This window comes from Python bivittatus, unplaced genomic scaffold (assembly GCF_059951505.1).
Source record: "Python bivittatus isolate LINGU-HERP-01145 unplaced genomic scaffold, Pbiv_v1 ctg000850_np1212, whole genome shotgun sequence".
NCBI lineage: Eukaryota > Metazoa > Chordata > Lepidosauria > Squamata > Pythonidae > Python > Python bivittatus.
This window is the reverse complement of record NW_028277112.1, coordinates 180,059-194,195: the sequence shown is the minus strand read 5'-3', so window position 1 is coordinate 194,195 and position 14,137 is coordinate 180,059. Positions and strand designations below refer to the sequence as shown.

Genomic DNA, 14,137 nt, shown 5'->3' with positions numbered 1-14,137 from the left:
ATTTTGGTATTCCCTAATGTTCTATTGTATGCTTTTATTAACCTGAACATATTGATATTTTTTCAGGGACTATGTTGGGCTTTGGCTCCTGTTCCCATTCACTGAGCTGAATGCTGTTATATTAGAATAAAAAAATCTGGTTTTCTTAAAATGGGGACACATTAGAACAATATTCATTTTTGATGCCTTAAACCGAAGGGTGGATGGATTGACTGAATACAATTGGTGTGATGCATTCTTTATGATCACTTCATGGGAAGCAAATCTCACATCAAATATAAACATAAAAAACAGATTGCTGAAATGACATCCAGCTAGAGTTAAGTCAGTGAGGTTATTCCGAGATGTGTGTAGTATTATTCAGACAAAACTTTTTTTAGTTCAGATAACTGAATGTCAAATGAAAACCTAGAGTTTTCTTCAATTTTCAAAAGTGATAGCAAAGAAATGCTATCCTTTTTTCTAAGGAAAGTTTCAAAAAAGATGTTTGGCACCACTTCCTGAAAACTGCTTGCAGATATTCCTGCGAATAATTACACAACATTCCACCTATATGTATCTATACAATTCAGGATAAAGCTTTAGTCAGAATCATAAGGTACTTAGTGAAACTATACTGTATGTGCCAAACAATAATACAGGTAGTCCTCAACTTATGACCACAATTAAACTTGAATTTCAGTCGCTAAGAGATGCGGTCGTTAGGTGAAACATCACGACCGTGTAGTGACGGCAGTTCCAGTAGTCCCAGTTGAAGTCATTAGGCCAGGACAGTGCCATTGTTAGGCTAAGACCTCATGCTTCTCCTGCCCTGCTGCGCTTACCATCACTTCAACTCCCCCTACTCACCTATCTCATCCCCATCTCTGCCTTTTTGGCTGCCCTGCACTCTCCTACCTACCCCTGCCACCCCCCACTGCCCTTTGAAGGTGATCTTCGCGTTTTCTTCCTCCTGCTGCTGGCCCAGGATCCAGGTGCTGGACAAGGGTGCAGCACTGGGATGTATGTAGTGAGTGCGGTGGGGAGGCAGAGCCTCCTCTGCTGAAGGGAGCTTAGCAGGCCCAGCTGGGGAGGAGGCAGCGGGATGGTGAGGCATGGCACTCTCTGCTGACAGGTGAGGCAGGAGAGCTGGTGACGGCTCCCCAGGCAAAGGTGAAGGCTGTGTGGAAAGCGCTGTTTGGAACGGCGGCAGAACTGGAAGGAGAGAAGGGATACGGGCTTGTGTTGGAAGTGCTTCTGGAAAACCGGCCTGCAGGGACACCCATTCAGAAAGGTGCGTGCCAGGGGACTCCTTTGTTTTTAAGAGGCTACCCACTCCACAAACACCTGGGCCAATAGGAAGGCAAGCCGCATGATGGAGGGGAGGGCTTGGCCGATTGGAAAAAGACCTTAAAACTTTAATGACCAGCCTGCCAAGTCTAATCTACCAGGGGACAAAACAGTTGGCAAAATTCAGAGAGTGGGGGAATGCCCTACCGGGGGGTTAGCATGCAAAATACTCCAACCAATCAGGAGAGTGACATGTGATACCAGCCAATCGAGGAAAGGCATGCAAGAACTCTCCCCAACCCCACTGCTTGTTTATCCATGTGGGAGTGACTGGCAGATGTTCAAGTTGGGCATTGTAAAGAAGAAAGCCGAACATGAAATCTCTGCACCAGCCCCACACCCTCTTTTTTGTTTTGTATCTTTCCTTGTTTTCTCTAGCAAAAGTTCAGCCTTTTCTTCGCAAATACCCACTAGGAAATGCACATGAGGGCTGAGCAGTGAAGTCTGGGAAAGTGTTCAGTTGTGGTGGACTTGTGGCGTAGACTTCTGCTCCTCATCCAGATGAACACACTAACTAAAAAGTGCACCTACACCTTTTTGCTTACTTTGCCCATTCCAGAAAGCCTCACAAATGGTCAGCAGCTTCATAAAAACGAAGGAATCCCCTGGCACGCACGGCAGAGGCTGTGCTAGTGGCCGCAGAGGGCGGGGCACAGGCATAGGCTTTTAAGCCTTGAGGTGGGGGCACCACCCGCTGTCTTGGCTGGCCATGCTTGTGGCTCAGGGACTGATCTGCCATCATCAGGGTCCTGAGGTGCTGCTGGGCCCAGACACTGTGCAAGAGGATCCTGGCTGCTTAGGTATCCCAGAGCTGGCAGCACGTGTGGCAGTGCATGGGCACCTTTGTGAACAGGCGTCCCTGCAGCCCCATTTTCCAGGAATGCTTCTAACACTAGCCAGCATCCCTCCACTCCCTTCAGTTCTGCCGCCACCCCAAACAGTACTTCCCACACAGCCTCCACCTTCACCTGGTGAGCTGCCACCAGCTCTTCTGCCTTGCCCAGCAACAGAGAGTGCCATGCCTCGCTGTTCCACTGCCTCCTCCCCAGCTGGCCCTGGCAAGCTCCCATCAGGAGATGAGACTCCACCTCCCTGCTGCGCTCACCATATGCATCATTGCTGCACCTCTCTCAGTGCCTGGATGCCAGATCAGCAGCAGGAGGAAGAAGATGTGAAGGTCAGCTGCAGGCGGTGGGAGGCGGCAGGGGTAGGCGGCAGAGTGCAGGGCAGCCAAAAGGGCAGAGATGAGGGGGAAGATAGGTGGGTGGGGGAACTGAAGCGCCCCTATGGTCATAAGTGCAGGTGTGCTGCCAAGCATCCAAAATTTGATCATGTGAGCATGGGGACTGCAACGGCCATAACTTCAGAGACCAGTCATGAGTCCATTTTTCAGCACCGTTGTAACTTTGAATGGTCACGAATGAATGGTTGTAAATCCAGGACTAACTATAGTATGTTCTGTATTATCTCCATTTTCCTGAAAAAATTACAACTTGGTAACAACAAAAACAGAAACAGCTTCAGCAACAGCTGAACAACATGAAGCTAGAATTGTTTCTAAAATGCCATCAATACACATATGTATTTTATGAAGAGAGGGAGCTTTAAATTATAGAGTTAATCTAAGCTATACAGCTAGAATTGTCACCACTGTGCACTACCAATAAGTAAGGATTAACAACATCCTGGTAAATAAGCTTACCTAAGAATTTTGTTTATATGTACTCTCTTCACCTATTTCTTTTGGGTCCTCAGTTCCTCCTATCCCTCTTTATTGCCAATTGCACATTTGTTCTTCTGGAATTTTCTTTAGAAGTTCCACTCCACAATAAATCTTTTCCTACTTTCCTTGTTTCTGAATTAACTTGTTTCAGTGAACATCCCAAAAAAGCTAATGTGTATTATTTTGAAAGACAACTAGAAATGGTAAAGTGCCTCTTTATGTACTTGATCTATATACTAGGTTTATTTAATAAAATAAATTTGACGGGCAGTGAAAAGAGTGTAATATTCACCAGCACTGTTCATTTATTTCCAGTTTTACAGTCCAACAACACTTTAATTTAAATTGACTAAGAAACAGAATTTACTGTGTAAGAAGTATCAATACATGTACCATTTTACAAAATCTGCAAAGTTGTTTGATAAGAGGTGATAATGAAATGAAAGCAATTCCAATTTTAAAAACTGCAGATAACTAATAAATCTTCTATATAATAGAACATCTCAACAATAAATTAGAAGTTTAGTTATTTACCTTCAGAACTTGAACTTGACCTTCAGTAGTTACATCTTTTAAGATATCACAAAATGATCTGCAGAGATCAGATGAATAGATCTAGAATGAAAATTAATGTATAATTCTGTAATCAACCTTACAAAAAATTTATTGGAAGTCATGACATAATAATCAAATATGCACATTTATTAAATTAATAAATATAATTTATAATATCATTATCAGCTAGCAGCTGAAGCTGTTTTGCCTTTTGGTTTTAATATCCAATTTAATCTTATAATATTAGTTTCATTAACTTTAAAAGAACTGTTTTTAAATTGATCCTCCTCCAACATTTCTTTGCATATAATAAGTGGAAACAATAATCTTAGGCTTATGCTTTATTGCATATGAACTCAATGAAGGACAATTCATTCATTATTTCTTCAACTGCATCCCTGTATGCCAATTGCTTACTGCTAGAGCGCAACAATTTGCAAAAACAACTTTTCCAAAAGAGCAAAAGGCCTGGGAAGGAAGGCAAGGACAGAAAATTCACGATCACCTGAATTCCAATTTTTTATCTATTCTAATGAAGCTAAAAGGACAGGTAATGAGGCATACAAAAGCAACAGTAGGATAGTAAGAAGCTCTATTATAATTATTAAAATGAATTTAATTCATCTTTTACATTGGAGGAAGGTGAGCACATGTGATTATCATTAGCACTTACAGAAATTTGCATACAAAAATAAAGTGGGTTAAAAGCGTTATATTTCACTTGTAAGCTTCCTAAGTGAAGCAAGTTTGTGAACCTGGAAGGCATTCAACCAGAAAACCAGTGGGCATTATGAACTGCTATGATACCTTGAAAGGGCAATGATACCAAGACATTTAACTGACTTTTAGACACAGTGCACTATAATAAAGGAAGAAACACATCCAAATACTAAGGATGCTGCAACAGAAGGTACAAAGAGCCTCAAGAATAAAAATTCTGCTTTCAAGTTAACCATAGTAATAATACAAAAAAGAATACTTAATTGACTGTGACAATGATGCCCAGACACTCAATTATATAATTGAAAAACTCTAAACTTTGTATGCTGCTCCCCTTTTCTACTGTCTTTGTTTTTTAAATCACATTATGTGTACCTCAAGGACTGAATGCATCTATTTCAAATAAAAAACTATTGAGGGAAGCAGGTGCAATAAAAAAAATCTCGATCACATTTGATTTGCTTTTTCCAGTATGCTCTCCAACATATATGACTGGCTATAGATTTGCTAAATAAGCCATCAGCCATGCAAGTACAGCTGTAAAAAAAAGTTGCTGCTGTAATTAACTACCAAAGGGTAGAATCTGGGGAAGACAGGAGTTGGCTATTATAATGGATAAAGTGAAATTTCCTCTCTGTCATATTTCTACAGTAAAATATCGGTCAATATCTTGTCACCATAAAGTGCAGAGTAAGAAAAAAAGTAGAGCTAATTAATTATTAAAATGCTATGTGAATTAATTATTCATAGAGCAGACAAAAGATAAACTCAAGAAAATTCAAGCTACACTGACACAAGCACATTCAATATGGCAGATAAGAATTTGTGCTAAATGGTAGCATCCACAGGGGACCCTCTGAAAACCAGGGGCATACCAGGGTCTACACACAAGGAGGGTTCATGTAGGCATGAACCAGTCAAAAGCCACTGTCACTGCCTCATTCCAGGCAGCTACCAAGACCTCAGTCAAGCCATCTATCAAAACCTCAGAAAAATCTCAAGTTTCTTGTGGAAATCCAATAGGATCCATTAGGTCAATTAGACCTCTCTGTGGAAGGCGAGTGCTACTCCAAAGTCACTGGTAGGGAGAGATGGCAACATCCCCAACTCCAGATCATGTAGCCACCACCCCAAGACAAAAGCCAGGTCAAGCCTGCAATAAGCTGAGTCAGGTCCATGGCTGTCATGTTAGCCATGAACTCATGCTATATCTCTGAGTCTACTCCCACGAATGGCAGATTGAAGCCCGTAGGACCATAAGACCGGGGAACACCACCACCAGCCCAGAGATGGCCTGAAGCAGAACAGGCAGGGAGGTTGCCATGCAGCACGCAAGTTGGTACAGTAGCAGAACTCCCAGATGATCCTTAAGGGCCAACTTCACAAATAGGGTCTCACACCCGGCTAACTGCAGGGCAGCACCCCTGACAATCTTCAGAGTCTCTCAGTTGACAATAGCAACCTTTCTGGCCTGGCCATAGAATCATTGTTGATACAAAACCTGAAACCCCTCTGGGTACATTTCAGAGAGGGGCATACCACCTCCACCCTTTATCCAGCCAGTTCTTGGTAACACATGCCAAGTTGGTCCTCTCATCAAGGGTCAAATCCTTGATAAAGCAAGCTCTATTAGAGACTGACCTGACATTCAGCAGCACCAGTTGGAGTCCAGAGCCACCTAAGGTTTAACAACTGATAACCAGAACTATAGGCAGAGGACTGGGATAGATGCAAGACATCAGTCTCACGATACTCAGAAGTACCAGGGTGCTTCTAACCATGTACTCAGTGCCTCTGAATCAACTCCTGGCCATTCACCCTGGCTACTCAACCACCCTTTCCCCTGCTGCTCTCACCAGAGGTTAGAGGGCACCAGAGATCCTCTCTAAGCCACTACTCCCCTTTCTATCTCCCACGGGGGGAGGGGGATAATAAATGGCTCACACCCCAATCCTTCCTCCACCATTCTACCCAGCAGCCAACCTTCACTACCATCACAAATTCCCTCCTGAACATCAGTCCCAGCTCCAATTGTTGTTCTAGAAGACAGAGTGACATAGACTCCAAAAGGGAGTCTGCAAAGTCTCTGCAATCCAGTCCATCCTAGCAGTTCTGACTACACTGGTCACATCAGATCCCTTCGAGGCATGTAAGAGATAAAATGGCCATTTTTCCCCTCCAGACATAGAGTTGCTGATGAAACAAGATGGCTCCCACCCTCTGGGCATCTTGCTGCAATCATAGGACAGTGGCTGGACTTCACCAAAAGCCAGTTCCTACTCCTGCTGCAAATGATGCCATCCTCAGCCATCCTCAGCCTTCCAGATTACTGAGGGCCAGCTAGCTTTTTCACCTGCCATATAAGTGGGAGCTGATCGCCTCAAGCCAGGCAGTGGGATGAACACACAGAAGGGAATCTTCTTCAAGCCTGCCATGGAAGGCATGCCAGCAACCAGCCAAGTGGACACTTTCCCCAGCAGCTAGTGAGTAGCTCCGTATACAATTCTGTTGTTTCTTCCATGCCGCCAACCCCATTGCTGCTGCTCCTCACCATCCCAAACTCTGCTGCACACTCACCTCCCAAAGCAGACTAATGGAAGTTGCTGGCGCAACAGTGCCATAGCAAGCACTGTGCCAAACAATTGATCAGCAGCAGAATGAGTACTCAGTGAACAGCTGCTCTACCTGCAGCTCTATTTGCTGCCACCGCCAGCACTGTCTGTCCCAGCTCAATGCAATAATTGTACAAGGATGGGGAACACATGCAACTGTATAAGGATGAGGAAATGGGAGGGGAATAGGCTGGATTATTATTAGAATGAACAGCCAGAATGTCTAAGTAAGGCTATTGTCAGAATTAAGCAGTTCACTTTTTCTTTTTAAAAAAAGCAAAAGCAAAAACTAGGGTAAGTATAATTCAGAACAACCTTATGCTTATAAGCTTCACAAAACATATAATATTGAATTTAATACATACCTGAAGAAATTCAGATGAAGATAAAAAAAGATAAGCATTGATGATCTTAAAGCAGGTTCGGAGGTTTTCTGAACTTAATTCTGGAAAATGAGCATCAGATGATTTTAGCATCTTTGCTGCAGTTTAATATCACTTAAATAAACACAATTATAGGTATTATACTGTAATATATCCATTTTCTTCTCATGAATAATTCTAAAATCATTTATGTATGCACATTTATTCCATCTGGAAATTATAGACAATATATATATATTACCTGATAACACTAGTTTTAATTACTGATTAATGACTATTGGAAAAGCTATTATATTACCATTAGAAGTACAATGGAGCATCTATGTATACATGTATTAATTCATTCAAACATTTATATACTGCCCACTTCAAAAGTCTCAAGATGGTTCACAGTACTAACAAAAGTAAAAACCAGCCACAACCAATACACAAATGAAACTGTGACCAATAGAAATTATTAAAGTACAAAGGCAGCCCAGGTTCAATGTCTATGGCTAAAGCTGTTGGAGCAGTATTTCACAACTCTATGAAAGACAGAGAGGGAGGGCCTCCCCAGATCTCAGGGGCAAGATGTTTTATAATGGGGGTGGGGGCTTTTACCACATGTACAGTAGGGACCCTCACATTCCCCCATGGGATGAACTTATAGGACAGACTAAGTCTGGAAATGAGAGATGGTCTTATTAGGACATGGGTGCCAAATCGCCAATGGAATCTAATTCAATGCAAATTTGAGTGATTTTATTTGCAAAGAATCTTGCATGCATGTCACAGGAGTCAGAAATCTCTTCCTGTCTTTACCCAAAAGGGTACTGGTAATCTTAATTTTTATTTATTTTTAGGAAAATCCAGAGGTGTAATTAAGAGTATAAAAGTAATCACGCTACATAGCCTATCACTATGGGAACACCAAACATGGATACACAACCATGCTTGGCTGCATTCACTCTTTGTTGCTATAGGTATCTAGGTATCTCTTCAGTCACTTCATTTTCAAAGAAACCAAGGAGGCCCCCTGCCCGCCCCCACTGGAGGAGGAAAGATGTGTTAGTCTATGGTGAAAAAAATCAGGAGGAATCTGGTAGTGCCTTTTCCAAATAACAAAATTTAATTAAAATCACAAGTTTTCATGAGCTGCAGCTTACTTCATCAGATGCATAGAGTGGCTAGACTGATGTAGGATTTAAATTGGGGTGGGTCTGGTTGTCATGTTAGCATGATTGTCCTGCTGTTTCTTGTTGCTTGTGAGAATCTGCTTCAGGTTGAGTGATTTTCTATACGCAAGAATGGGCATGCCATCCAGTGCCTGAGAAAGAATTATGTCACTGTCCAGTATGAGCTGAAGCTTTTTAATAATGCATTTGAATGGTTTGAACTCCAAGCCATAGGTGACAATCAGTAGTGCTGTGTTCTTGTTTTTGTGGCCTGTCTTTTAATAGGTCCTCCCTGGGAATCAATCTGACTTTACTGATTTGTCTATTGATCTCACTGGATGGGTGGATGAATGCCTGGCTTAATTCGATCAGTTCAGCATCTCTGTCAAGTGGGCTAGAACAAATGGCTACAGCATACAATATGGCTTAAAGATGATAGATGTGGTGGTGTGTTCTATGTGGAAGCTGGAAGCAGGTAGATATTCATGGTGATCTGTAGGTTTCTTGTATAACATTGCATTTATGTGTCCATTGTATAATTTTACCATTACGTCAAGGAAGAGGCCTTGTTTTGTAGAAAGGTCAAGGCTGAAGTTGTGGGGTGGAAGTTGTTGAAGTCATGATGGAATCTGATGAGAGATTCATTTCCATGGGGATATAAGGAGTTTCCAAGATCTGTGACCAAGGAGAGACTGCTTGGGGCAATCTCATCTACTGCCACCATCAATTCCAAATTTCAGAGCATAATAAAGGGGTTCCTGATTAATTACTGGGATAATTCATTCCCAAATGCCCTAAGAAAACTTTTCAAGAACCAGTTTTTATACACTAAGTAAATATAATTGCCACAAATTCTTCTGGTAATGGCTTCCTTGTTTTGTAAATATATATTACTTATATTCAGTTCTTGGATTTTCTCATGATCCCAATCCTGCTTCCAACTGAAGCTTGATATTACGAAATGACAGATTGTAGAAATATGTATAACCAGTAAATTGCAGTAATGGGTTACAGTTTTATTATCTCTTTGATGACATTTAAGGCCACCTGGAGTTCTGCAGTCCAAGGAGCTTGTTCTGGGTCCACAGTTTTCATAGTTGAAACACTCAGATAAGTTTTGTTCCATCAAACCAATTCAATTTGATTTAATGGGTTTGTTGAGATTTAGTGTTTTGTTTTTCATTTAAAATAAAACTTGTTTTTAATTTTTTGGGACAGCCCTACATTAGAATCTTCCTAATGTAGTTCTGCACAGACAAAGAATGCAGTATGATTTACAGGTATCATGCTGAAGAATAAATGTCTAATAACAAAATCAACTTTCCAAAGTTGTCACTGTTGAATCGTGTTTTGCACCCTAAAGTTTCAGTCTTAAATACACAAACAACAACAAAATAATGTTCTCTTCAGTCTGAGATTTGATATAAAAGGACTATACAGATATAATACTGAAGTAATCAGAAGCCAGCCTAAAAAATGTTATGCTAATCTCCTGGGAACCCCTGCCTTATTTGGAAGAAATTTTGATAAAAACCAGAAAAATGGAACCCAAGTAATCTGGCCATAATTGGACACTATAATCAGAGTGGTTTTTTAAAATATTACCTGTGAAAGTAGAGTGAAAGAAGATAAATTACTCACAAAACTGAAAGTTTACATCTTAAAAAGGCCAAAGGAATACATTCTGGAAAAAACCTCCAAAATATATATTTTTTAATTTAATATTTTTATTAAACTTAATCAGTGATCATAGGCCAATAATACTTATAAAACAAGTGATCACATTTAAGATAACTATCAACAACTCTTATTGGTAAATATAAATATATAAACAATAAATGCCACTATTTGCCTCTCCCTTTGATGCTATCTGCAGACTGTAGTTAATAGAATATTTACTGTACGATTGGACACTGCAATAATGGATACAATTCTTTAAATTTTTTGGAAGGATTGCTTTATCTTTCAAAAACTGCAATATATTACACCATTTTTTTCTTCAGCCATTTAGATGAAAAAAACAAGAACTACTTTGTACAGAAGAAAAATATTACATAATGCTTTAATCTGAATACATTTATTAAGTTCAGATATTGATGGCTCACCAAGAAGAGCTGACATGTTCTGGAATATTCGCAGAAGCTCTGGAGTTAGGCAAGGACTGTTCTCTAATGTTACTAACCTAAGAGAGACAAACAAAATAACATTAAATAATAGAAGCCTTCATAGAAACTAAACATAAATTATTAAAAATGAAGAGTTTGCTTATCATAGTTATGATTAAAGCAGTATTTTGTAGTTTAATTTAACTATGGTTAAATAAGTTCAGATATTTATGCAAAAAGGATGTGAACAGATAGAAAGCAGTGAGAGGTACTTTTTTACAAATACAGTTCTTTAGTAATTTGGTAACATATTACTTTACACTGTACCTTTAAAATAACTTATAAAACTACTTCTATAATTTTGCCTCTCATTCTAATATTAGTTTCTCTCTTCACTGCAACCATATCCATCTTAAAACTGTGAGACCTCAGAACTGTATATCAATTTACAAAAACAGTTAATATTGACTAGTAGCTTAGTTTTTCTCCTTTAATCTTTTCCTGCTACTGCATAAGTCATTCTTTAAAAAGTATGCATATAAGAGACATTACCAGGCTATGACTCAAAGATCACTTGTCCAAGAGATCTCAGGTAAATATCTCCATAACTTTAAATGTTAAATCCATATAGCAATTATACTTACTTATCCAGAAGAATCTGAAGATAGTTCAATAGCTGTTACTCCATAAAATATGTAATGTAATTTATTATATAAAAGATGAAAATTGTATTATTCTATCAGATAAATGCTAAAGAGTACATGCCAGAAATAATTTATGTGTCTTAAACAAGATGCTATAAATCATTTGGATTCATTTTCAATTTGAATTCCTATAGAAAAATGTCCAGTAGAAAGAATAGCAAATGTCCAAAGCAGAATTTGATTACACAATTATCATCCATGACACCTCAAAATCAGTATTCTCATCCCTGTATTCTCTGGAAAATGCCAAAATCTTGCAAGGTTTAACAATGTTGTAATATTTTGACCATACTGCCTTTCATCCAGCTGCTAATATAGTTTATTCACAAATCAATCAAAACAATTTCAGTACCAAATCCCAGCTAAAAATGCAACTGAAATTGGTCCAGGAAATCACTATTATTCAAATGCACCTGGAGCTGTGAGGCAACCATCTTCCTAATCACCATCCCCAGAAAGGGAGTATTTGAAACTGGCTTATAACTGAACAGCTTTCCTAGGCTAAGTAAGGGTTTCTTCAACAGAATCTTATAACTGCCTCCTTGCACAGGGGGACATCTCCATATTGCAAGGGAGCATTGCTCAGCTCCCTTAATTACAGGGCAGGTCAAATTTTACCCCTACAGGCTGAGCAAATTGATGAGTCTGTAGGGGCAAAAGTCAAGAAATCAGGTGTTAGCCCTTATTTTTCCATACTGTCCATATCTTTAAAATCTAAACCATAAGTACAGTAACAGGACAAGCATAAATATAATCAAGAGAACTAATAAGAAACTGAACAGCAAAAGTTACAAATCATATAGGCACAAGTGTATCCTGGAATCAATTATACACAAGGTATAAATGATCTAAAACCTCATATGAGAGAGGGATTCATATTGCTCTATTTTGCCCCAAAATATAAAACATCTCCAAGTAACATGCTTATTACTCTGGGTTGTATAAAAAGGCCTTGTCACAGAGTTTCTCCCTTTCATAGAGTGCTTGTAGCACAGAGTTTCTGCTGCCTCCTTGTGCCTTCTTTCTTTATTAATCTGATGTTACATAAGGGAGGGTTCCTTTTGTATTTAAGCCCAGGACAGGTTAGCTACAGGCTCTTCTACCCAAAGGCTGCCCGAATGTAGTCTGAACTGTGGTTTCTAAATTAATTCATCACCCTGGATTTCTCTTTACCCATTTCTTTATGCTATAACTGGGCTCTTTCTAAAGCTCTGTTCATTGAACTGTGATACATCTTTTCTGTCTCCTTTGATTTCCTGTTCTACTTCCCTTACGGCCACATCCCTGTCAGTTGGCTTTGCTCTTGTCCCCAGCTGTTGAACTTTCCTGTTTATTTCTTTTCTTGAAAAAGCCAGGAAGGAAAGAGGTGGACAGACTCTATAATGGCAAACAGGTTGTACTGGAACAATGAGCCTCATACCAGCTAAATCTCAGTATAAAACAATATTATTTTTCCTAGTAATAACACAAAAGAAAGATAGACCTGCACATGCTCTTATGTGAAAAAAAAGAAAAAAAAAAGAAAAAATACTAAAATCAGTAAGTAAAACAATATTAAGTTCTCAGTTCCTACTCACTGTACCCAACTGGTGATTACATCAAATTATTTATAAACATTAAAACTGCTTGTGGTTACTATCTTTACATCAAATATTTTCCCCTTAAAACCTACTCTAAATATCTGAATTTTCCTTATTATGTGACATTTAGGAAAGCCATCTATATACTACTAAAACTCTCCTGCCTGTAACCTTTAACTGGGCAAAATGGTGCATGGGAAAGCAACAATTTCCCAACAAAGGTACCGCAAATGGGCTAACTTACAGAATGTAAGGACCTATGACTTCCGTGGGATTGAAATTTGGGATATTTATGACTGCTTCAGCACTGCACTGCAGCAGTCAACCCAGGTCACGTGATCATCATGGGCATATTCCTAATCACTTTCCCACCTCCCTCTGTCTCCTGCACTCAATCAGCTGGTGGTAAGGCCTGACAGGTGAGTGGCGACTGGCTGTTTTGGAACTGAGGCAGAAATCTGAAATCTCTTAACAGCAGTTGGCAGTGAAGGAAGGACAAGGCAACAACTTGGATGCCTGTTGGCAAGGTAGGGCTGGCTGGGGGGTGCCAATGGTTGATGGGTGAGCCCTCTTCCTCCCTCGAGGGAGAGGGCCCTGGGGACAAGCCAGAATGTGGAGTTGGGGTGCACTTTTCCTCACAGACCGCACCTCCCTTGGTTCCACCTCCCCCCAGCAAAGTGGCAGGCTGAGGAGGAGGAGGAGGGGGAGGACACAGCTTCACCAGGGCTATCCTGAGGGCTCTGAGGGGAGGGCAAACAGCACAAGCCTATATTACATATGGAAATGAAGGGAGGGAGGAACAGGGAGGGAGGGAGGGAGACTTCTGCCAGCTTCTGACTAGCAAAGTCAATGGGGAAGCCAGCAGCAAGTAGCAAGTCGCTCCCACTCCCACTGCTTTTTTGCCCTTGGTCATTCTGTTTCTCTGTTTAGGTAAGGAAATATCTCTGAAACAATGACCCAACAGGTCACTAGTTGTCTAGTTCTTGCTAAATTTAGTCAAACATCTATTCTGGTTGTACACTGTTAATTTGCCATTGCTGTGTATTCCCCAAAATCTGATATAGTCAGTAAAGTATCTCTTTTCCAATGTTGGGCCAAATTTATCCTTGCAGCCATCAGCATATATCTTAACAGATTATGATATTTTTATTTATTTGTTCTGGAAAGATTCCTAATAGAAAAAACTGAGGTTTCAATCCAAGTTTTGTTTATAGTGATAGTGGTGATAGCAATATAAATATTAATGTTTAGAGTTTTGCATGAGTTACAATT

At 40.0% G+C, this 14,137-nt stretch overlaps 1 protein-coding gene across 2 annotated transcripts in view; it reads right to left on the bottom strand.

Moving 5' to 3' along the window:
- The window catches only part of IPO11 (importin 11), a 96,230-nt gene that overhangs the window by 29,900 nt on the left and 52,193 nt on the right, over positions 1 to 14,137 (bottom strand). For both annotated transcript variants that reach the window (XM_007424193.4, XM_025164072.2), the window contains exons 22-24: positions 10,582 to 10,658; positions 7,305 to 7,384; positions 3,587 to 3,667 (exon numbers count right to left, since the gene is read on the bottom strand). In XM_007424193.4, coding sequence (XP_007424255.1) covers positions 3,587 to 3,667; positions 7,305 to 7,384; positions 10,582 to 10,658 — 238 coding nt within the window. The remainder of the gene's footprint in view (positions 1 to 3,586; positions 3,668 to 7,304; positions 7,385 to 10,581; positions 10,659 to 14,137) is intronic.